This window comes from Parasteatoda tepidariorum, chromosome 4, assembly GCF_982258835.1.
Source record: "Parasteatoda tepidariorum strain Cologne lab strain chromosome 4, Ptep-v5.0, whole genome shotgun sequence".
In the NCBI taxonomy this organism is placed as follows: domain Eukaryota; kingdom Metazoa; phylum Arthropoda; class Arachnida; order Araneae; family Theridiidae; genus Parasteatoda; species Parasteatoda tepidariorum.
In genome coordinates this window covers 89,229,942-89,255,292 of record NC_141758.1, presented here as the reverse complement: position 1 = coordinate 89,255,292, position 25,351 = coordinate 89,229,942, and the positions used below count along the sequence as shown (strand labels likewise).

Below are 25,351 nucleotides of genomic sequence, written 5' to 3'. Positions count from 1 at the left end.
AATTAAAACTTAAAAAGCTCATTTCTTTTAATAATAAATTGTACACTTCTTTTGATAATAATTTGTAGTTAATTGTTATTTCCCCGGAAATAATTAAATTTTTTCAAAAATTATCATTAAAATTTTGCAAAAACTTTTGCCCTTTACTATAAAAAATGGTTTTTAAGAATTAATCTGAAAATATTTTAGAATAAGTCTCAATAGTTCTGGGGGGAAATGTTTGTTGAAATTGAAGAATAAAAAATTTAAGAAGAATAATTTTCAACTGAAAAATGTTAAAATTCAAGCAAAATGAATAATTTTCAAAAAAAAACAACATAGAATTCAATTTTATTTGTTTTTAAACTATTCGCCATTTGTAAAAGAAAACTATCATTCTTTCATTTTAAAACAATAAAATATTTCGCACAATATTTCCTCGTGAATTTTTTTAAAATAAACTTATTATTTTAGGTAATCAATAATTAACTAAAGTCAGTTTGATTAATGATGCTGACACTAAAAATAAAAACAATTTTATTTACAAAATTATAATTCCATAATAAAACTAAGAATAAAGTCTGATTGTGTTGCCAGATGCACTAAATATCCAAGGTCTCTGAGGATGGAAACAACAGTCCAGACTCATTTCATGCCCTTTGAGTGCTTTCACAAAATGGATGGTTGGATTTTGAAGAAGATCACTGTAAAATAATTTTTTAAAAAAAACTTTTTATAAACAATTATTCAAATTTACATAAAGTAGAATTTTTATATATTAAATTAAACTTTAAATAATTAAATTAAATTTTAAAGAAGCTAATTTTCAAAAATTAAATAAATTTTAAATAATTAAAGTCAACTTCAAAATTAAATTTTAATAAATAAAAATTTATATTTAATTAAATTTAATATTCAATTAAATTAAAATTAAAAAATATAATAACAAAGAATAATAAAAAGGGATGATAAATAAGTATTGCTGGTAAATGCTGTTAATTAAATGGTAAAAAATTAATTTAAAGTTAATAAAGTTACATCTTTTTTAAGCCCTATGAGACTGCACGAAACCGCAAGATGATAATTATCTTATGTGACATATAGGTAATACACAAAATTATATATACCTTAAATGATAAAAAATATTTTACATACCTGTATACCATTCCATGACTAATGATAACATATCCATCATCGGATGTAGATGCAAAAAGTGGATACCGCCTGTGATAAACTACTTGGCGCACTGCTTTTTTATGATGCCTTTAATAAAGAAAATAATAAAATTAGTGAATGACAGAGAAAAGTATATTAACTGACAAATCTACAGACGTGCCAACCTAGCAAAATTAACATTCAGGAGTTTCCTTAACAAGAATTCAGGAGATTTCAGGAGGGATAAAAAAAGGCGCACGGTATGCAATATTTGACACTTCTAAGGAATTTTAAGTAAAAAATTTATTAAATATAAGAATGCAAGAAATTTTACACACTAATAGAGCACAAATTGTGGAAAAATATTAAATAGAAATAAAATAATTAAACACAGATTTGGAAACAAAATTATATTAGGTAGATACTCTTTATTTAAAAAATAAATACCATTTTCTTAATAAAACATTATTCAAAAACCCTTGACACTGTAATAAAAATTAACAAAAACTTATAAAAAATAAACAAATTGAAGAACTATTTTATTTTAAAAAACCAATTCAATACTAATGTATAATAGTACTAATGTCTGTACAATAGAGAATCAATTATCCGGGATGCTCGGGACCATCGCCATCCCGGATGTCTTAATTTCCCGGTTTTCTGGATTGACCAAAAAGTGTCGTTAATCGATATTTTATTGAGCCCAAATTACAAGGAAAAAGTGTAAACACATTTTAAAGTAAGAGAGAAAAAAAGAGCACCCCTAAATCGAAAAAGGAAAAAAATTGTAGAAAAATAACATTTAAAAGAATAAAAAAATTTGCAAGTTTAGACAAGAAAAACAAGCTTAAAAGGAAAACTTATTAATCTAAATAAAAACAACACTTGAAAATTATCGAACCGAAACGATAGTTAAAAAACGGCACTAGCATAAATATTAAAACCTGGAACAAGGCAAGATCAATTGAATTTATATAAAAAAAAAAAAAAAAAAAAAACCAAATGATAAAATTTAGGAATAAAAATAATTTATTGAGTGCGAAATTTATCAGGAAAAGGAAAAAAAAAAAAAATCAAACGTAGTGGAATCAGAAAAACAAAACTGCAATCTACTTCATAAATTAATTGTATGTTTAAATTAATAAACAATTTTCCTTTTATTTATTTTTTTTATAAAAACACTACTTTTAATTAAAGCAGGTGCGATTCTACATCAAGAAAAACTTGCGAATGGTACCGCACTTCCAAAGAATCAGAATTTATTCAAAAGGAAATTTTTTTTATTTTTTATTAATCAATGTCAAATAGATAAATATATTTTTCTCTTTCATCTTCTGTTTACTGATATGCATGCGTAATGCATTTTCCCCACCCCCTCGTAAATCAAACAGAACACGAAATCAGCATGCCACTCCTCTGAGTTCGATTGACGGCCTAAAGGAGAAAATAAAGATCTAAAATCCTCAAGGTCGCGGAAGAAATGACGTTTCTCTGGGTAAACGGGGGAAAAAATTCTCCCCTTTGTCACATTTTCCTCTTCAAGGATGAGTCCAATTTCCACTTTTTTTTTCCATATCGTTTTAGTTCAAAATGGCGGGAGAAACGAGCGAAACTTTTTCCCAGATTATCTGGATACCGCATAAATGGTTCTCTACTGTATGCATAAAAAAAGAGTTGCAGATTTAGCTCTTCGCAATTAAGTCTTGCTAAAGTCATTGGTACATGATTTTTTGAAATTGGTTGCATACTTCCGTTTCGACTTAGACATCCTTGAAAAAAAAAAAATTTAATATACGAAGACTAAGCGAATAATGGATATCACGTTGCTAGTTTACAAGTTTGTTGCCAACCGAGTTTCCCCACTCCTGTACGGACGTCACTCGATATCGTCATGTGACGTCATCGCATTCAACTCCACGCGAAGATTCCTACGAATCCCAGTGTAAGGGGGCGGGTGAAATAGGAGTGTTAAAGAGGGGTAATGTTGAAGAGGAGGAAAAAATAAAGCACGTGCAGCTACGCCTCAAGCAGATGGTAGTTCGATAAGAGGGGATGGAATTCACCCTGAAAGAAAAACAAAACTTCCGCAATCGCGGAAAAATTAGGTAATTGTGAGTTTGGCCGTCGATTGCAGTAAAATTCGGGAGTTTTTTTAATCAATTCCGGAGGGCGGGAGAATAACTCAAAATTCGGGAGACTCCCGCAAAATGCGGGAGAGTTGGCACGTCTGAATCTATTATTGATTTGTTACTAATTAATAAAATTTTTACGTTATTAATTTATAGACATTTTGTTTGACTAAATTTATAAATCCATAAGTTAATAAACATTAAACATATAATAATAAATCTATAGCCCACAATATTTTTTTTCTTTGTCTACATTGCACACTAATAATGTGGGATTACAATCATAATCTAAACTACTAAAAAAAATTTAAAAAAGAACTTCAATTTTTGAAACTTGCACAAAATACATATTTTTTTTTATCTTTTTGTATATTAGGAAAAGTATTTTTAGTATGTTTTTTTTTTTTTTTTCATTAGAGAAAACAATTAAGAGTCAAAAAGTCAACTCCACATAAGTTTAACACTAAAAAGACTGGACATTGCTGTATACCTTGAAAGACCGAAGGGGTCAGTTTAGGCCCTCTTAGATTGTCTAAAAGGTGAAGAGCAAAGGGAAAAAAATTATCTGTGACATTGAGCAGATGATAAATTTGCCACTTCATCCCTCTATTAATGTGCCCATTTATAATCTTCTATTTATTGATAGACAAAACAAAGATATTTAAAACAAGAAAAAGTTACATTTTGAAGAATCAATACCTTTAATTACTATTGATCAAATACCTGAACCATTGATAGAGTTTATTCCCTTCCTCTACGGTTAATACAAGAAAAGGAAAAATACATTTTATTCATTTCAATAGTTCCGTTTGATTTAGTCTACAGCAACAAAATTAACCTTTGCCAATTCTGTCACTTGTTTTTTATTTTATTTTTTTCCCCTCTCATGACCTGGATGGAAAATTAAGTGCCCCGAGGAATGCAGGATGCTCGATAACTTTTTTCGGTATTCCGTCTGCGCTTTAATTATTTGGCATACCATAGAGCGTAAGTAGAATCATTGATTATAATAATTGGAATCCTTAAAATTTTTATTAACCTTTATTGTTTTCTTCAGAAGCATTAACTATAAAAAAAACTTACTTTTTTCTGATAAAAAATATAGTAAATGAGCAGCTGTTCTAATTCCCATTGCGACTACTAACAGTGAAGTAATTACAGAGCTCATTCTAGGCAGGGTGAACAGGGCGCAGCACCCTGCTGCCCTTTTTGTCAAAAGAATTCACCCTGTTGCCCCTGAAGTAAATTAGTGGTCTGATGTAATAGACTCCATACCCTTTTTGCCCTTTCTTTCCCAAACCCTTCTTTACTTTTCCCCAAACTCTACAATGGATTTCATGAACTGTTATTTTTAACTCTTTTTATTTAGTTTGTCATTGCTGTCAATACATAGGGATATGGGAAAGGAAAAATAGCCATCACAATCCATTGTTGCACTTGTCTTTGAAAGTTTGCAGTTACTTCCACTATCATTAAATCATAATTATTATTAATCATTTTAATTATTTAATCATAACTACAGACACTTAAAAACATACATTTATTATTTTATTAATATATGCATGCATTTTAAATAAATTACTAAGCAAATTAGCCCATTAGCTCGATATATATGTTAATTTATTAATGAAAATAAGTAATTAATGATTGCTTTGCTACTTTTAGTTAAGTAACAAAAAATTCTTTTACTAATTGACAATGTTTTTTAATAGAACAATGTAAAGAATTCATGTTTTTAATAGAACATGAAATTATTGCCTTTTTAGAATAATAATGCCCTTTTTTTAGAATAATAATGCCCCTGCCTAGAATGAGCTCTGAGTAATATTTAGGTGTATAAGCATGAACCAAGAAACTGTACACTATAAATTGAAAAAATTCTGAGAAAACATCAATCATTTATTTAGTCTTCAAGAAAAAAAATCTGACGTTTTTCAAAAATTCTTAAAAATCTGTGAATTTTACAAAACTGTACTTGGTTTCAGAAGAAATACAAAATGTACAACATATCAGAAAGTTATAGTATTAAGTTAAAAGGCTTGAGACAATATAAGCTACAACTTTCAAATTGTTCAAGAGAGCCTTTTTGGTGAAAAACACATTTTCTAAGCTACAAGTTAGTTCTAACAACTATTATGCTACTGTATAAAAGAAATTCTGTAAACTAATATAGTAGTTATCTGAAAAGAATATCAATGAACAGTTTGTAAACATGTCAGTTTAAGAAAAAGTGACTCATGACTATAATGCACTAAGTAGTTCAAACACACCAATAAAAACAATGAGGATTTAAATTGAAATTGTATAAATATTTATTAATAAAATATGGTATGCGTACACCATGAATAATAATAAAGACAAGGCATAGTAAGAAATTAAACATTAAAAAAAAGCTGAAGGAAAATATTTTATGTTTCCCAGTTATTACAGGGTGAAAAATAAGAAAGAGCATCATATTTGTTTGATTTAATATAGTCACAAACACAATTTTAATTTTTACAATAACGAATTTTTCAGTACAGCAATATTTCAATCTATTTATTATGAGACAAGTGTTAATTATACTATTATCAACATTATTTTCTGTTAAATTTTAAAATAAAATAAAATGGACGAATACCTGAAAGTTTTGTATGGTTTAGTAGAGAGCTCCAAATCAAACCAATTTACTTTACAGTCATAACTTCCAACAATAAGGTTATCACCTACGTAAATAAATTAAATACACGAGAATCATACACTGAAGTCATTGAAAATCATACATAGCACGAATACTACAACATTATACGAGAAAATACAATGTTTAACGCAACACTTTTTTTTAAAAATGCAAATGTGATGTTATTCATCACACATTCTTCCCCCCTCTCTCAACCACTTTTATTTTATCCATTACTCAATTAAGCACTTTAACTTTCCTTTTTTTTAAAGTTAACATCCATTTTCAACATTTAATTTTATGTCTCTATGCAAGCTAAAAAGTAATCCTTACATCTTGATATCTTTCTGTTTTTTGCTTAAAATCCTTGATGATTTCATAATGTAAACAAATGAAATGTCCGTCGGATAAATTCCCAGTGAAATCTTTTCTAAACATTTACAATAGATGTGTAATTATATTTATAAATAGGTGTGACATGTTGATTACATAATATTATGATGTAAGATTAGACAGTGAGATAGATACAAGTGGAACATTTTGGATAAATAACAAATATTTGATGTAATTTTTGACAGTGTTTTCAATTTGCTTGGCGAATTTCTAAAACTGCACCCTTTGTCTAGTTCACTTGCGTTGATTATGATGATATAAACAGAAATGACTTAAGTAGATATCTACACTTTTTTTAATTCTTATTTTATTTTTTTATTCAGACACCGACGCCAGCATTGCTACAGTAAGCGCGGTTAGAAACTCATTTTTAACCCTTCAAGTATTGAGCTCTGGACAAAATTTTATACATTTTTTTTTCCTTGAAAAAAAAAAACTGCTTCTTGATGCAGGAAAACCGGAAGCTTAAATTTCAAAAAGAGTCGAGACTAATGATCTAAATGTTAAGAAAGTCTCAAAACATTTTTCTTTATAAATCCTATGAAAAATGAACAAAGCTTTTTTAATTTTAAGAATTAAAACTATATTTCTGTTAAATTATTAGCAAGGCATTAATATCAAGAGTAAATTAAATATTTCAAATTTAAAAAAAAGTTATGTTGACTACAATGAGCTTTACAATATAACTTCTAAATTTCACATATTTTACGTTTACAAATGTGAACAATTCTTATTATTTATTTCATCTGCAAGTTAGAATATCTAAATTTCTTGGCCTTTACAAACCAAAATCGTTATAATGAGTTTTTTAAGTAACATTTTAATGAATATAGTAAGTGAAACATATTCAAAACAAAAAACATTTTCTCTTAATTTTTTTATATTATAAAATATATCTTTATATAACTTATAACCATGCCTTGAGGATGAATACCATATCATTTAATATAACATATAACCATACCTTGAGGATGAATAGCCATGCTTGATATCAGCTTCGAATTAACCATCAGCTTCTTGGACATTTCCTGTTTAATGAGGTTATACATTTTTATGTGCTTCTGAGTGGCAACAAAAAAGAAAGGTCTCAGAGGATGAAATGTAACACACTGAATTTTTCCACCCAGTTTCTTAAATGGCACCTGTCAAAAAATAATAAATATATAAATGATTATGTTGCTAATTTGACAAAACTAACTTAAAAATCACAACTATTAAACTATTTTTCAAAAAAATTTTAAAGGCTGTTCTTCAAAAGCTTGATCCTCATGTGAAATAATGCTATCATAGCTGCTAACACGGATAGGAAAAAATCCAGTAGATTTTACGAAATAATATAATTTTTATCATAACTGTTGCAAAATATACTAAATATTTTACACATAGGAAATTTTAGAAATTTTTATAGTCATCAAAATAGAAAAACTCCAATATTTTCCAGTTATGATTTCACATTAAATGATCTTGAAATTGTATGCATTATGTTTACTCATAATTTTGAATAGCAATAAACATTTAATTCCTCTAAGATAGTTAACTGAATTTTATAAATAAGGCTTGCTTTATTATGTATTAATGACACTTATAGAAATATTCAAGCAATCAATAATCTGCACAAAAATTCTATTTCAAAAGGGATTTTTTAAGGAAACTTACTAAATTTTAGGGAATCTTCTAAAATGTACAAAAAACTGGAAAATCTTAATAAAACCAGTACATCAGGAGAAACTGGAAAAATCCAGTAGAATTGGCAACTATGTGCTAAATACATACAGAGTGTAAAAAAATGGAAACAATCCAATATCTCAAGAAATATACATTGGATCCAAAAGTGAAACTAGACACATTCAATATTTTTTTAAACCTATCCAATGATACTAAACTCGATCTTTCACCAGTGGGGCACTTTGAATTCTTACAAATGAACCCCTATTTTTTACAGCAGATTCTGATTCTCCTAATATAGTAACCCTAATGAATCTCAAGACCCATCTCATAAAAAAAGACACAGTAAATTTTTCTTTAATTATCCTTCTAAATTTAGGTTTTTCATCAATTTAAGATTTCAAAGTTACTACCATCCTGCCCTCAGGGGGTGAAAGTAAAAGATCTAGTTTGGTATCATTATATATCTAATAATATACTAGTATATACATATTTTAGTGAATAATATGCAATTTTTATAACTGAAGTCAGTTTGCAATTATTATTTATGGCTCTAGGGTTATGCGTTGTTCATTTTCAACCAATGCTCTCTAGGCTTATGCTTGTTATGAAAATGGTGCAAAATGCAAAAATAACAAAAAAGTTCTGTAAGGATAAAAAACATTATCTGAGGTTTTTTCAATATTTAGAAAGTTACTCAGATGCTGCACTATTATGGTATATAAAAATAGGAAAAAAATTGAGATTTTAAAGCTTTTATAATTTTTTCTCTTTCTAATTTTTAAATCTAAGAGAATCCCACCAAACTGATTTAGAATAGAAAGTTCATGTTTCATTTACATTGGTTGTAAATTGATACATTTTTGTCAACAGACCTGAAATATTGAATACTAACAATCCTGAGCCTGCCAGATTTAAAGTTTAATGCAAAGAATTTCATTAAAAAAACTTACAATCGTGTACAAAGAAATTATAATTAGGTGCATTTTCCAATTTTCAGATAAAAATATGTTTAACATTAAGAACAAACAATGAAAAAAAAGTTTTTTTTTTTTTGAATATTTCACTTAAGTTTAAAATACAAGTAAAATACAATTAGACTGGAATACAAAGCACACTGTAGAAACAATTTATGAAAAAAGAATTTATAGAACATGTTTAAAATCGAAAATAACAGCTATCTTAATTATGCCAGGTTCTAGGTTTTATCAAACTGTTATTTAAAAAATTACAGTGTTTTAAGAGAGAGAAAAACTATTAAATGCAAGTTTAAAGAAAATAGAATTGCAATAAACATTCAATAAACAGTAAAAAAAAAATTGGCCTAAAAATAGCATTTAAGTATAAATTACAAGTTAAAATAGAATCATACAGGAATTTAAAGTATAGTAAAATACCTACAATTTCTTATATAGATTATATAACAGAATGAAATACCTGAGAACGAAATTTTGACAACTGATGAATTACTATAGATCTGAAAGAATCTTCCGCAGTAACTGTAGCGAAATAGTCTCCTTTTGTATGCCACACAACTTGTTTTACAATATTTGCATGATTGAGGATAAGCCTAAATCCAAGAGCTTTCTGTTTTTCGTCAGGTAAACTCCAAGTCACAGCTAATGTTTTTGGAAAATAAAGCAATTTTAAGAGTTTGTGATATGCATACATATGATTACACTAACAATAAATGGGCTGAAAATTTCTTTATCAGATCATTTGAAGAAAAAGTTTTTCACTGGCTAGAAAAGAACAAGTTGCCTTCACAATAAAAGATGCAAGCCAGAACAATTTTAAAAATATTTAATAATTTTAACATATAAACAGCAAATGGGTTTTTTGGATTCGAAGTTTGAATTTTATCTTTACATTTTTTGTACAAAATTAGTAAAATTTCAATGGTTATTTTAATTTTTTATACACAAATATTAAAAAAAATAATAATAAACACTTACTTAAATACATTATGTATTTACAAACAGGATTCCCACTCAATTTCAGAAAAAAATTCCCCGACCTTTCCAGGTATACCAGGTAAATTTCAATGAAAATCGAGACCATATTTTCATCATTCGTTTATTTGTAATGTGAAATACAAGATTTTCCGTGTAAAAAAATATCATTAAATGAGGATGGAATTATTTCAGTTGACTAAAATGTGAAATTCTTATAACAAATAATTCTAATAGATGTTAGAATTATTTAACTTGAATACCAACTACTGATTACTGTTACGGACAATATTAAGACTGGTTATTTTCCAAGTATAATATTGGGAATATTACAGGTTTTGGTAAAAAAAATTGCAGGTTTCCTCGACTATTCCCTGATTTTTAAGGTTAAATAAAATTCCTTGACAATTCCAGGTTTTCCCTGGTCTCCTTAACCTGTGGGAAACCTTATAAAATTGTAGACAAGTAAATTAAAGTAAGCCAAAGATGGTCATGGACGACGGATCATAACATGTGTCCTGCCTGTGTGACATTTATTACTCTGTGACTATCAATCGGGATGACGGCATTCTCCAAGTGAAGAAGTTATGAGAGAAAACACTGTTGCATCACCAATGACTTGTAATCACAAAATAATGGATATTACAAGAAAATATTACAGCTGAATTTTAATTTTCGAAGACAAGAGTCATTTTTAAGTGATTTCAAATGTATGATGATAGAAAAACAAACAGATTCACTTTTTCTGTAATACATATTTGATAAATTTGTAGTTTAGAGAAGAAAAAAATGAAAAACTGAAGACATTAAGGGAAAAAAAATTATTTTTTAAAAAAAATAGATTAAAAACTTACTTTTGTCCTCCAAATTTTCAGGCAAAGAACTAAGCACACTATCAGTATTACTAATGACTACTTTGTCTCCTAACTTAGTGTTGATGATAAATACTTTGTCATCGCTAAAAAGGAATATTTAATTCTGTAGTTAAAAGTAAGTATAAATATCATACATTATTGATTCCATTTGATAAGGTTAGAAAAAAGTACAACAAATTTAACGTTTATAAAATATTCCATAGCTCACACCGCATTGAAATGAAATTACAAAAATACAAGTAAAAAAAGTATATAAAAATGAATGTTGAAATTGAAAGTAAGCTAAAGTATTCTCACATTCCTGCTTTCATACTTATTTTATTATTATCTCATATACAGTCAAATATTGATAACTTGAATTCAGAGTGGCACAAAAAATTTGTTTATATTAAAAAATATAGAAAAAGCACAAACACATTATCATTTTGCTTTAACTGTACACAAACATAAATTTTAATACATTCCAATGCATTTATAACAGTATGCAAAACAAAACATTTTTCTAATAAACCTCGAATCTTGTTAAAGATGGGCGGGATCATTATAAGCTAGTTCTACGGTATATTGTCTTCAGGTTAAAAGTACTAAAAAGCATTATGTCTCTGTACAATTTGATGGAGAATCAAAAAAAGAGTTCACACAACAAGAAACTCATGGTAAGGGTTAGACAGTATGTAAACATGCATGAAACTGTCCTTGTGTACTAATTCTTACAATGCTTGAAATTTCACACGGGCAATTGGCAGGTAATTTCAATTAATTTTATGCCCTGTAAGACATATAAGCATAAAAAGTTGCTTTAAAACACCGAATTAATAGCAACTTCAAATAAAATATAAAACTAGCAATACTAAAATAAATCACAGTACTTACACAGCAACAAGAATAAGACTAAGGGCTTCACTCGGACACCAAGCTAAGCTTTTAATTGTTCCACCAACATTGATAGTACGCAAACATCTACCAGTCAATATTTCCCAAATCTTGACAGTTTGATCATCAGATCCTATACATAACAAAATGCAATTAGTTTTTAATTTTAGTGCAAATAAATTTAAATTCATAAAATAAGTTCTTACAATGAACAAAATGAAAAAGAAGCAAATAGTATTTTAAATTTTTACAAAGCTGGCAAATGACATAGTTCCGCAAAACAAAACAAACAATTTTTTAATACAATATTATAATAATTTAGACAAAGGTGCAGTCAGTTGTCTTAATTTATTTGTACAAACCATATTTTTTAAATGTACACAGTATTAAAAAAAAAACTTTTTACTCTGAATGACTCTCGACCTAACAATGGGATTGGTATGTGCACAAATGGAAACTTTATGGGTTGAAAAAAATTCACTTAAGATATGGTAATTAATTTGTGCTAACAATTATTAAAATTATCAATTAATTTGTGCAAACAATAATTAAAATTATCAAACTCAAACAAAAATGCCATCAATTCGTCAATTCATTTAATCACACCATGAAATTAGCATGATATTTATAATAAAGATGCAAAAACAATAATAAATATTCTTTCGATCAATTAAAAGAAAGATAATTAAGATAAAATAGATTTCAATATCAAGACAAGAGGGAAAAAAGATATAATTTCTCCCACAGTTACACTTGTAAAAGAACGTGTAAAAGAGTATTATGAGCAAAAACAAAACATAAAAAATTTGAACATATTTTTTCATACAAGCTTGAAAAACTCAATTATTAATGATACGAGAGCATATTTTTATCACTGCTACAAAGGGTCAAAAAAAAAAAAAAAATTATGTTGTTATTAAAAAGCTTTAATACCAGAAAAACCGTTGACTTACAAAGAACTTCTCATACTTCTACTAAGTCATGAAATTTTGTTAAAATTTTCCTATTATTGAGGTATTTCTGCAACATCTCTTTATATATATATAAAAAAAAAAGTCTAAGATTTAAAAAAATTAGGAAAAAAAAAGAATTGAAAGTTTGAAACATGCTTTTCATCTGCATTTCAGTGTTAAAGAAAAGCAGAAAAAAGAAGGAAAAAAAACATAATTTTTTTTTATATAAGTAACTTAGGAATGAAGCTAAATAAGTGTTTCATGCGGGAGGTTGACCTGAAAATATTCTATTTATCAATATACTAAGCCAATATATTAAAAATATTGGAAATGCAGCAATTGAATTCTCAAATATAATTATGAGACACAAACAAGATTGTGCTGCTAGGATAGGAGGCACACTAGTCAGAAAATGGTATACTATGTACAGAACTGTAAGAGGTTTAAACTACTGGTGTAAATGAATGAATAAAAATGAAAAAAAAGAGAAACTAACTCTTTAAAAATGCCCAATGCATCAAAAAAGCAATCAAGTTCAATATCTTACCGGAAGCTAAAAATTGCCCACTCGGCTCAACCGTAATGTTTCTAACCAGTGCTGAATGACCAGTATATACCTGTAAAAATATGAAAAACACAAAAAATCTTTACAATTAATGAAATATATTTTTAAAAAAATTCTAAACTGAAAGTAGTTATACTTACAATAGCCAACATAGTAGGAAAAGGTTGTAAATCTTTTGGTTTAGGAATAGGAGGAAGCAGATCATTCGGATCAACATTTACCTATAATATTAAAAAATTAAAAAAATGTTTTTTAAAATAAAAGACAATATATAAAGATATATACAGAAAAATAAAATTAATTATTATTGCTGAAATTTTAAATAATTTTTTAAAAAAAAATTATAATTTAGTTCATAGTTAATTTAGTTAATCACAAAAAATAGAAAGAACAGTTTCCATAGTTCAGTGAAGAGTTAAACCTCTCTGTAAGGCTCAAAAGTTAAAGTAATTTTACAATTTTTTTGTCAAAAAAAGAAAGAAAATAAATTTATGTGAAAAATCAGAGACGTCTTTATAAGCTCATTAAATTCAAAAGTAACAATTATCTTTTGAAATGTACTTTTGTACTTTGGCAAGTTTGAAATATACTTTTAAAAGCATTATTATGACTTTTTTTTTCTTTCCTTTTTAGATCACAGCTCATTCATTCAAAAAAATGCTTAATAGTAGATGGTAGGTTTGAAAATAAAATAAGATACAATACTAATCTTATTCAAAAGAAATACCATAACTTATAGCAGCAAATTCGTTTAATCAGCAACTATTTAACTATATATAGAATAAGAATAATAGATTTTTAATAATAAATTAATTCAAAAACTTATGTTACATTTTTAAAGTTACTTTTCCCATTTTCGAGAAACTATCCCCCCCCCCCTCCTTGTTTGAGTACAAGCTTAAAATAAGCACAGGTTTTAAATGAAATATCATTTAAAAAAAATTTTTCACTCTTTTAACTTAACAACAGCTTTAATGAAAATGAGCTATATTTACAAAAAATTAGTAGATCAGTTCAATTTAAAAAACAAAATGCAAAAGAGCAAACAAAAATACATTCACAATTAATATAGACAAAGAATTCGTTACCCTCATTTTTCTTTGTCTTGGACATAAATAAAGATCCAAACATCTTTCAAAGGCTTCTCTGATAAAATTAGAATATGCAGGTACTTTTCGCAGTGAGGAATATTTCTTAGGAATGAAATCAAGTTTCCTTTCATCCTCCTCCTGTTGTTTCCAGTTTTCTTCCTTTCATAACAGAAAATATACATTGAAAAAAATAATATGTGCACTAATTGTATTTTATTCAAATAATTATATATTATATCTAAAATAAAAATTTATACAATTAAGTTTTAGTTGAGAAATCGAATGCTTGATGCTTTGGACTAGTTCAAAATAGTAAGTTTAACATTTAAGAGCAATTTTTCTTTTTTTCATACTTTATCCCTTCCTAGGAGAAAAATCTGTTCCTTGAACAAGTTTAGCAGCAAATTTAACAAAACATACTGAAAAAATTTTTATGGACCCATTTGAGACTTGTTTCAAATGAATTGGAGTAGATTTAGAATGCATTTATGAAAAACACATTAGGTTGTTCCATTGCATAATGTTCCATTTTTATTCAAATGGAACAAAAAAAGTTTTAAGAAAACTTCATTATATAACATTTTCTTAAAAAAAGAATGAACTAAGATCATGCAAACGCACAACATTCTAAATATTGAAACACAAAAAAATAAACATTTATTGCAAACAAATAATTTGAAAAAGCATACAAAAACTAAAAGTTGAACACATACAAAAACTTAATTACATTAAAAATCTGACAGTTCAAGTTTAAAGCCCTCAAACTGTAGCTAATTTACTTTAAGATTTTCAAGCTATTTGTTCATTCTAAGTCCAAACAACTCTTTTCAGAGAGATAGTATAGTTTTGCCTACTACGGCTTTGTTTAGAGTTTAAAGCATTAAAACTATTGCTAATTTATTTTAAAAAATTCAAGGTATTTTTATTTAAGAATTCCAAACAACTCTTTTTAAGTTCAGCACATTAAAGCTTTGTTTTTTGAGTTTAAAGCACCTAAATCATGGTTAATTTATTTTAAAAAATATCCAAGCTATTTGTTAATTTTTGGTGCAAGAACCATTTTTCCGAATAATGGTATAGTTCAGTGCATGCTTTGAGTTTAAAGCACTCAAACTGGGTTATATTTCTTTAAATTATAAAAGCTATTTCATCATTTTTAGTCCAGACAACTCTTTTCAAAAATATAATTTAGTTCAAAATTAAGTTTTTCTTTGAGTATAAGCTACTCAAACAGTAGTTCCTTTTTTTTCCATGAAGAAACAGCTTAAAAATTTTCTTAAAAAATACCTTTATTTCACTAAAATTGATTTTTTTGTTTTTGTTTGAACTAGTTAATTTTAAAAAAATGTATATATGATATATCTCTGCAGTAAAGTGAATATTAACTTACTTCGTCTTTTGAGAAAAGAAATTCAGGAGGTGGATTGTAAGACTCCTCGTGACCTGGAAGTTTTCGCTTAGGTGCAGGAATGTAATGACGCATTCTTTTCGATTCTTCAGCCTAAAACATGATTAAAGATATTTGAAAACGATTCAATTTGTTGTAAAATTATTAAACACAATAAGTATGTCTTCATGGAAAAATAAATATAAAAAAAGTAAAAAATAACAATTGAATAAAAACTCCTAATTAAGAATTGATTTGCAATAATAAATTAGTTTTAAACTAATTTTCAATTACCTGAAATAATACTGGTCAATAAGGATTCTGAAGATTATGTGAAGAAAAAAAAATCTAGGTAAAAAAAAAAAGATGCTAAATAAGCTGATTCTTTCAGCAGAGTTATTCTTTAATTGAATGTTTACAACTTTATTTGGAGAAAAAAAGACAATTACATGCATACATATGATTTTAAATAAATTTTTCATTTATAAAATGTTTAATTGGTATGAATAAGTAAAATACAATGAGAAAGAAATATTGATAAATATATTGTTTTTCATACTATGAAAGAAGGGCAGCAAAATAGCAATGAAAACAATAGAAGACCATTGAAATACATAAATTTAATCAATGTTTAATCAAAATCAATGCAATGTGATTTAATAATCAATTTAATCAAAAATAAGCAACTTTAAGCACTTTTTAAAAATTTCACGCACCCTACACACATATAATTTTAAATACATTTTTCATTAATATTTTTGTTACTTTGAAACTAAATTTTCATTGGCCTGAATAAGTAAAATTCAATAGGAAAGGAATATTGATAAATATATTGTTTTTCATAATATTAAAAGAGGACAGCAAAACAGGAATGAAAACAATAGAAGACCATTGAAATACATAAATTTAAACAATGTGAAAATATTTTCTTTAAAACCAGAAATCATAAAAACTTACAACATCCTTATCCCACAACATATAAAATTCATCTTTCTCTTCTTTGGGAACTCTAGGCTTTATCCAGCCAGCTTTTATAGCATACACCATTCTAGATACCTACATAAAAGGAAATAAAAAATTAGACAAATATTAAATGCTTGTAGAAAAAAGGTAGGAAAAAAATATATTACATACCTTTTCTTTCTCAATTTTGGAAGGAATGAAACTTCTCTTGTGAGGTGGTGCATTTGTAACAGGATGTTTCGCAGTCTCATAAGTAAAGAAATCTTCAAAAGGCTATAGAGTTAAAAAGAGAAAAAAAGGAAATAATTTAGAAATTTGAATTAAAATAAAACTTTAGTACAATGTATATAGAGAAACCTTACACATCCATAATTCCTGATAATTCAAACTCCGGTACTGAGAAAAGCTTTTAGAAGTCGTTAGAAAAAAAAAGTTAAAATCAGAAAAAAGAAAAACAAATGCTAAGATGGTTTAGGGCGCATGAATACCATTCAAAAAGCCAGGACAATTTAAATTTTTATTTGTTAATAAATTTTAAAAATTTGCTTTAATACAAGGTTTCTTGCAGGTTAAAAACTCAAAAGTGTTAAATTTTTTCTTCTTCATTTTATTACTTGTAGGTGACAATTATCGTTGGCATTCACAAATATTTATTAAACATGGGAATAAGAAATAAATAATAAGAGACTAAGAGAATAAATATTTCTCCACACCTCCACAGATAGAAACAATTCTTAGAATTTTAAAATCGAAGTCATAAACGATTCTGGTTCAGATTTTTTCTTGAAAAGCATTTTTTAAAAAAAAAAACTGGTAACGTTTTGGCAAAAAACAAATAAATAAATTTTTAAAAAAATTAACATTCTATTTCAGCATATTGCAACAGTCCAATGTGGGCCAAGGGGCTCATGCAGGTAAAGGCTCTATAATTAAATGAGAATTAGCATTATTTTGGCAATATGGAGGACCGCAGGCCGGCTTTACCTAACCAAGAACCAGACAAGCTGGTACCCATTGATCTGAAGTTAGGTGGGCTTTAAGATGCAACTGGGGATCAAACCCTAGTCCTTCAAAATGACAGTTTAGTGCCCTAACCGCAGAGTCATTGCAAAGCATGAAGATTCTTGCTTTTCTAAAATTACAAAAGGAAAGAGAAAAAAATTTCCCAAATAACTGATCAATTTATGGACAAATTATGTCAATCAAATATAAATGCTGACTTTAACTTTTAAATAAATAAACATTTATGAAAATTAAAAATTTTTTTATAACATAACATCTTTTTTTTAACATCTGAAATTTGAAAGAAAAAAAAATATTACAAATTAATTCAACCTTGTTAAGGGATATGATTAATTGAAAAAATAATTTTCAAACTTAACTAACTAAAAATTTATAACTACACAATATTATGCCAATCTAATTTTTTTTCTTTTATTTCACATATTTTTATCAATTTTCAAGACAGTTTGAAATTCACCTCGTACTGCTGTTCACTAGTTGGAAAGTTGCCAGACTGAATTCTTTGTATAATATCTAGATCTTCATCAGTTAACACTACCTTCTCTCCAGTCATTTTATTTTTCACTGTTCGCCTTTAAAATAAAAAAAACAACAAAAGTTAAAGCATTAACTAATTAATAGCTTCATAAATCCATAACTGCCAACTTGGATAGGAAGAAATCCATTAGATTTTACAAAATAATATAAATTTAATAATTGTTGCAAAATATACTAAATATTTTACACATAGGGAATTTTAGGGATTTTTTATAGTGATAAAAACTGCAATATTTTCCAGTTATGATTTTACATTAAATGATCTTGAAATGTTATGTATTATATTTATTCATAATTTTGAATAATTTTCATAAATAATTTCATAATTTTTTAATTCATCAAAGATAGTTAACTGAGTTTATAAAAGAGGTTAGCTTTATTATATATTAATACTTATTTAAATATTGAAGAAAGCAATAATCCACACAAAAATTCTATTTCAATAGGAATTTTTTAAGGAAACTTGCTGAATTTTAGGGAATTTCTTTAAAATGTACAGAAACTAGGAGAATTTTTATTAAACCAGTAGACCAGGAAAAATTGAAAAAATCCAATAATCTACTGGAAAATCCTGTAGAGTTGGCAGCTATGTAAGCCTATAAGATGCATTGAGCAGCAAAAAAGCCTGGACTAAAAATTTTTGAAAAAATTTATTAAAAATCAATATACTATCAAGAGTAACAATTCAACAAATAAAGTAATTGAAAATTTTTTAATTTATTTTAAAATAATAGTAAGTCATTAACAATAAAAATGTAGGATATAGTTAGTTAATAAAAATGCAGGATTACATAAAAATAAAACAAGTGATTTGAAAAACTTTAATTGGTAGTACCCATCTACAAACTCTATCAGTTAATAGTTTTACTATTCACTATCGCAACATGAAATGATCTAACTAAAATGTTCAATACATCTAAGGGGTAATAAATCTAATTAACCAATATTACGATTCAAGCACTTTTTTATCATCCTCATTTATTTTGCTGCTATTATGAAGCTTAAAACTGTGCGGTATATTTTCTCTTTTTAAAAAGTCTATGAAACTTTTAGAGATTTCATAGTCTTAATTTTTTTTCAAATGAACAACATAACAAACTTTCAAAATATACAAAGTCATTTAATTTTTAAATGCATCAAATGAATAATTAATTAAAAAGTATTTTCACAGTTTAATTTTTAAAAAAAATAAATAACTCAATTGCGAATAGGCACCAACTGAATGCTTCAATAAAGAACTAAATGATAGTGGCACCTCATTTCTCTTAATTTCAATTCAACTAAACAGTAAATACACAACAGTTTCCACTATCTGGTTGAATGTAGTGGATATACTGGGTAACAAAATAGAGGAATAGGACGAAGATCCACTTTCTACCCACTCTTCCACAGATCCTTGTGTACAATGTGCTGTATATCCTTGCATGGCATTTTGATGTTGTATACAAGTCGAGCCATTGTATAAGACAGCCCTCTATCTTTAATAATGAGATAGCAAATCTCCAGTATTTGGGGTGTATAAGATGACCAATAAAAATCCATTGCAGAGGGGGATAAGTATGACGACATTGATGATGTTCTGGAAACTAAATTTATAGCTTTATGATATGTCTTAAAATTTTTAATTGTGTTTTATTTTTTGAAATACTCTCAAATCAATCATCTTTAACTTTTGTTAATCCAAACTTTTTTTCTAAATGTAACTTAAAAGTATTGTTTAATAAAAGAAAAATTACATGTAAAGAAAATATGAAAGAAAGTGTTAATTGCATATATTATGGTTAAAATAGCTATCAAAAGGGGTCAATTGATTTAGAGTTCATTTCTATATTATTGTTTATAAAATGAATTGATATGTCACAATGAATCAATCAACTTTAGACCTAGTGAATAAGTTGACCCCTTTGGTAAAATTTTGGGGGATTTGAAACTAAACTTATACACCATGATATGTGGTAATTTAAAAAATATTTCAAGATAAGCAATCGATGAAAAACTACTTAAAGTCTATTAATAAACTAAATGGGAAATTTTATGACTAAGAGAAGTAAAAATGTACAAATGACCACTTTAACATTCTTCATTTTTTGCCTTCTCCGCCTACCATGATGTGTTTTACAGATGGTCATTCATATTCCTAACCACCCGATAGTACAAAACTATACAATAACTATACCCAATAGTACAAAAGTAAGGTAGTTATAACCCAAATAATCAGTAGCCTACTGTATTTTGATTTGAAAGAAAGTCAAGATTATCCTAATTTCTACTAAATGAGCATTTAATGAAATTTTAAACAACTTACCAATAATTAGGATCATCTATTTTACTGAGAAATTCATCAATTTCATCTGTTGTTGCAGGTTTCATAATTTTTTTCCCATCAATATCGTAACCAATATGAGGGAAATCATCATACCACTTCATAGGTATGTTGCCAACAGTATTGCGAATATCCTGGTAATGGAAACAAAATTAAAATAACATTAGAGTGTTTAAAAATGTATTTTCAAAAGATGTCAATAATATATTAATAATTTTCTGAATATTTGCACTATAATTCTTTACTGTTTCACATGCCTGATACTTTCTATAACAAAAGATAGTTTCTTCTTTACCTACGGCACATAATGAACAAGCATTAAACCCTGGACAAAGCAAACTTGTCTAGGACATTAATGCTGTCACTAACTTATAAATAAAAAGTTATGTTTTTCGGTAACTTATTAAATGAACCCTCAGTTTTGACAGTGGAATAAGCCCATTTGAAACTAAAAAGTATTTTACTTATTTATTATTTTATTTTACAATTTTAATAATCATTGTTGCATTTTGATGTTTCATTAAATAATAGTGTTAAAAACATCGCCCAAATAGATAAACCTTTGCCAAAATTTCTAAACTCATTCAAACACTAACCCTTGAATGCTTTTAAAGTGGAAAAAATAAAAATCAGATTTATTCCACTTTCAAAAGTAACCGCACAAATGATCATACAAAATTCAGGTTAGAATGATTTGTTTCTATTATGATGTTAGAATGATGTTGTTTTAAATTTTCTGGAAGAAAATGCAATATTAAACAAAAATAAACAAATATATAAGTAAAAAATTTTTTTAAAGTATACTTAAATTTTTTATTAAAAATTATTGTAAAATAATTTCATATATAATGCTCTAATTATAGTAGCATAGATATTTATTAATTTAAAAACACATAGAGCCCTTTTTTAAGATTTTTACTTTTGTGAATAATCCTTAGATAAAGCTCTAATTTTTACAAACAGGATCCCCCTTTTTTTTTAGGGCTTAGCCATGTTACACCAAGGACATTTTAGACAAACACTGCATTTAAAAAATATTTCTTGATATTAAAAAAATTAACAAAACTAAACATAAAAATGATATATTTTTTAAAACTAATAATAAAAAATTGAAAACAGATTTATTAAAAATAGCTAAAATATAGTTAAAAAAGTATTACTTCTTCATCTGATGTATCATGAGCATATTCATCCTCTAGATCTTCTTTACTGGTACTTTCCAAAGTTGATGAATCATTTTTAGCAGATCTTTTTTGATGGATCATAGGCTTATTTGTCTGAAAAGTGAAATTTATTTATTCAAAGTTCATTTTCCTTAAATTAGAGAAAACGCCTCTACGAGCAATAGAATTAAGCTAAATATATCTTAACCCCTTCCTTCTCGCTCCCATGAAAATGATGGGGTGAGGTTTTGCCCTCTATTTCTTGCTCCCGTGATATTTCCGGGCTGGAGTGTTCAGTAGTAATGAGCCAATAAGAATAAAACTAATTTATCTCTTCTGCCTGGAAAACATTTTATTTCTCATTTTACACACTAGATGAAAGAACCAGGATATTTTTAAGGTAATTGTAGACAGTTAGTTTACTTTAAACTAGATGTCAGCACTAATCAAATACGTGTATTTGTGATGTGTTATTTGTAATCTTAGCAAAGTTTGTTAGTTAGGCTCTTTGTACAATACAAGCTTGAGGATAATCCCAATCGTTTGATTGAAAGGCATTTTATTAGACAGATATCCCCAACTGATAAGAAACGGCAACCATCAAGAGAATGCAAAGTTTGTTGCTTCAGAAGAGATGAAAACAATAAGAGATGTAGGAAGGAAACTCGGTACTAATGTCGAGATTGTGACGTTGGCCTCTGTATCTCATGCCTCGAAATTTACCACACAAGAAAAAATTACTAATCTTTATTTATATTATACATATGTTTAATAAAATTCCTTTTTAATGTTTAAAACACATATTTTTCAAATTTTCCTTGCTTGCTGGAAAACCAACATTGAGTCATAGTAACCCTGAATATTGGCTTTTCCTAAAAATTTAATTTTTTAAAATTTCAAACTCGAAACAAATCAAAATTTAAAAATGAATATATATATAATTTTCAGGGTTAAAAAAAATAGGCACTTTTATGACTGTTTTCTTGAAAATTAACCAATTGTAAAGGGGTTAAATGACAGGTTGAAGAAAGATTAATTAACAAAAAGTTAAATTATATTAATAATTACTATTTCATCAGACGAGTCATTAGCATGTTCATCTTCCAGATCTTTTTCACTGGACTCTTCTCGATGAAACTTTAAATTATTTTCCTGAAAAATAAAATTTATTTATTTAAAAGAATTCTAAAATTAAAGAAAATCTGTATCAATAGAAAAAATAAATATGAAACATTATTGAAAGGACAATTTAAAACAATTAAAGAGTTGATGTTCAAGAAAGTTGTGTCACTTGTTAACTAACAAGCTTGAATACGCAGTAGCCGGTATAACCTGTATTCTGTGCTTGGCACTTAAAATTTTTTAATAAATTTTCATTAGAAGAGCAGCAATTAAGATTAATTAAAACAACTGTCAATATTGTGAAAGAAGCCCTGAGGACCTAATTTAGGCTCATTATCATTTAATTAGGCCAATTCAACTATTATTGTCAACCATGACCGGGTGGCCACTCAAATCAGGTTTCAAATTTCACTCATTTTTCCAGGTAAAAATCCTAAAATTTCCAGGTCAATGTGCTTTTTTTCCCTCATAAAGTTTAGGATGGGTACAAGAAAAGTGTCAATATTATAAAGTATTTTATTTAAAATATTATTTTTTTAATGTTACTTTATCATCTTTGACTCATGGGATGGAGTGCTAGCCAGGTCACCTTATGGGAATGAGGTGACCTGGAAAGGTTCTCTATTCTTTAAGAAACCATGGGAGTTTTAACAGGGTTATAAAGAATTAAATTTTGATGCAAGCGAAGTATTGCTAAGTTGATGTTATTTCAACTGTTTGGCAATAAATTTACGTCTAGAAATGGGTATAACAGTTGGCAAAATAATTTAAATTAAGAACAAAATTAGTAAATAATTTAAATTAGTAAAATTAAGAAAAATCAAAGAAAAAATTCCAGCTTTTCTTTAAAAATCCATGATTTTTCCAGGTTTCTGTCCAAATTTTCCTGTTTCTTTCCAATATAAAAAAATTCCCTGATAATTCCAGATTTAACAGGTGGGTAGCCACCCTGCCATGAGCAAGTTAATTTCCATGATAAAATTAGGGAGGAGAGTGGTAAAAGAAAAAAAAGTCTGATAATACCTATCCACTTAAATCATGAAAAAACAAATAAAAAAGGGGTAAAATTATCACACATCACAGATTCAAAATGACATACTTATATAAAGTTTTTTTTTATATATACGTATACATTGACAACCAAACAAATTGTTAAGCTTTATTCACAAATTATAACTAGATAAAATGATAAAGTATGACAACAAAATGATGTAGAAATTTTAAGAAAAAATAGATATTCAATACAACATTTAACAATATTCAATATAACAGATAACAAAATGTGATCTGTTGCGCCTACTTCAATCGCTGAGATGCCAAATAGATTGTAAACTTGCAAATTTATTTAAAAAACATGTAGATATTTGCCCGGGGGTGGTTACGAGTTATACATTTCAAGTTAATCCCTTTCTGAGATGTTCTTTTCAGTTTCTCGCAGGCCGCTGCCCGGAAGTTGCCAAGACTTGGCGATTATTCTACCGAAGATTAGGATACAAAATATCCCCTTAAAGTTAGCACAACAGATTAAAATACAAAATATTCTCATCCTAGCTTGGATATTAGTTATATCCATCAAGCTGAACCCCTGTGATGATTTTGCTTTCCTTATGAACTGCTGCCCAGAAGTTACCAAGACTTGGCGATATTCTGCTGCAGATCAAGATATGGAAATCTCTTCCAAGAAATAAAATTGTGGGAAGGAACTGTCACATAAATTGTTCTGTTACTCTATAATACACTGCAGTACTACTCTATAATATACAGTATTGGTTAAATGATTCATACGGCATATATATAGAATTATATTTATATAATCAGCTAGTAAGCTGCAACTATATGTTGATTAAATATGCTGAGTAAATGCAAACAACTATCAAACTTCATGATAGACACATAAATAAAACTTATTTTTCCATTAACTCACATCTGAATCGGAAAATGATTCGTCAGATTCTTCATCTTCTTCCTCCAAATCAGAATACTCGCTAGACTCACTATCTGAATCAGCATTCTCAATATCCTTTCTTACCAATTTTTCTTTCTTATTCTGCATTTTTATGGACGAATATTTTTCTATAAAATCGTACACACGATAGTGGAAAAGGAAGTCGTACAAACGGTAGTTTGATCCCTACATACAGTGGATCAATTACGCAGTTAAAGATTGGAAGAGATACTTTTTAAACTATAATTATTCATAGAATATTATATTTTAGGATCCTTAAAAATATTATAATACTAAAAAAGAAAAATACACATCGAAAACTTTATTAGCTTCAACAGTCCGGCATGGATTTGTTGACAATTTTACTCATGGCAGTTATATTTTTTATAACCGCGGTCTTTTAAAGGCTTTCCTGATAACTTTAACTCAAATTTTTAAATATTTCTTTCGTGGATAAAAACGAGAGGTAGCTTTTTTTTTCTCACTTTTAGCATTCCTAAAATCATTAATAAATCTTAAAACCGAGAGAATATGACAAGTTTTGAAAAAAGTCCATAAAAATTTGACAGGCTAGGTGAAGAAGAAAACGAAACGAAAAG

General features: G+C 27.3%; 1 protein-coding gene across 1 annotated transcript; it reads right to left on the bottom strand.

The window, feature by feature from the left end:
* Positions 1-499: 499 nt before the first annotated feature.
* LOC107448698 (ribosome biogenesis protein bop1) lies at positions 500-25,136 on the bottom strand. The gene is made up of 18 exons (XM_071182628.2): positions 24,732-25,136; positions 22,754-22,837; positions 21,683-21,799; positions 20,505-20,656; positions 18,120-18,234; positions 16,811-16,912; positions 16,634-16,732; positions 15,680-15,790; positions 14,287-14,448; positions 13,339-13,419; positions 13,181-13,250; positions 11,681-11,813; positions 10,787-10,890; positions 9,418-9,599; positions 7,280-7,457; positions 5,884-5,968; positions 1,135-1,242; positions 500-683 (listed from the first exon to the last, which is right to left on the bottom strand). The coding sequence occupies exons 1-18, from the start codon at positions 24,858-24,860 to the stop codon at positions 548-550; spliced, it is 2,148 nt and encodes a 715-aa protein (XP_071038729.2). The 5' UTR covers positions 24,861-25,136; the 3' UTR covers positions 500-547.
* Between the last annotated feature and the right edge of the window lie 215 nt (positions 25,137-25,351).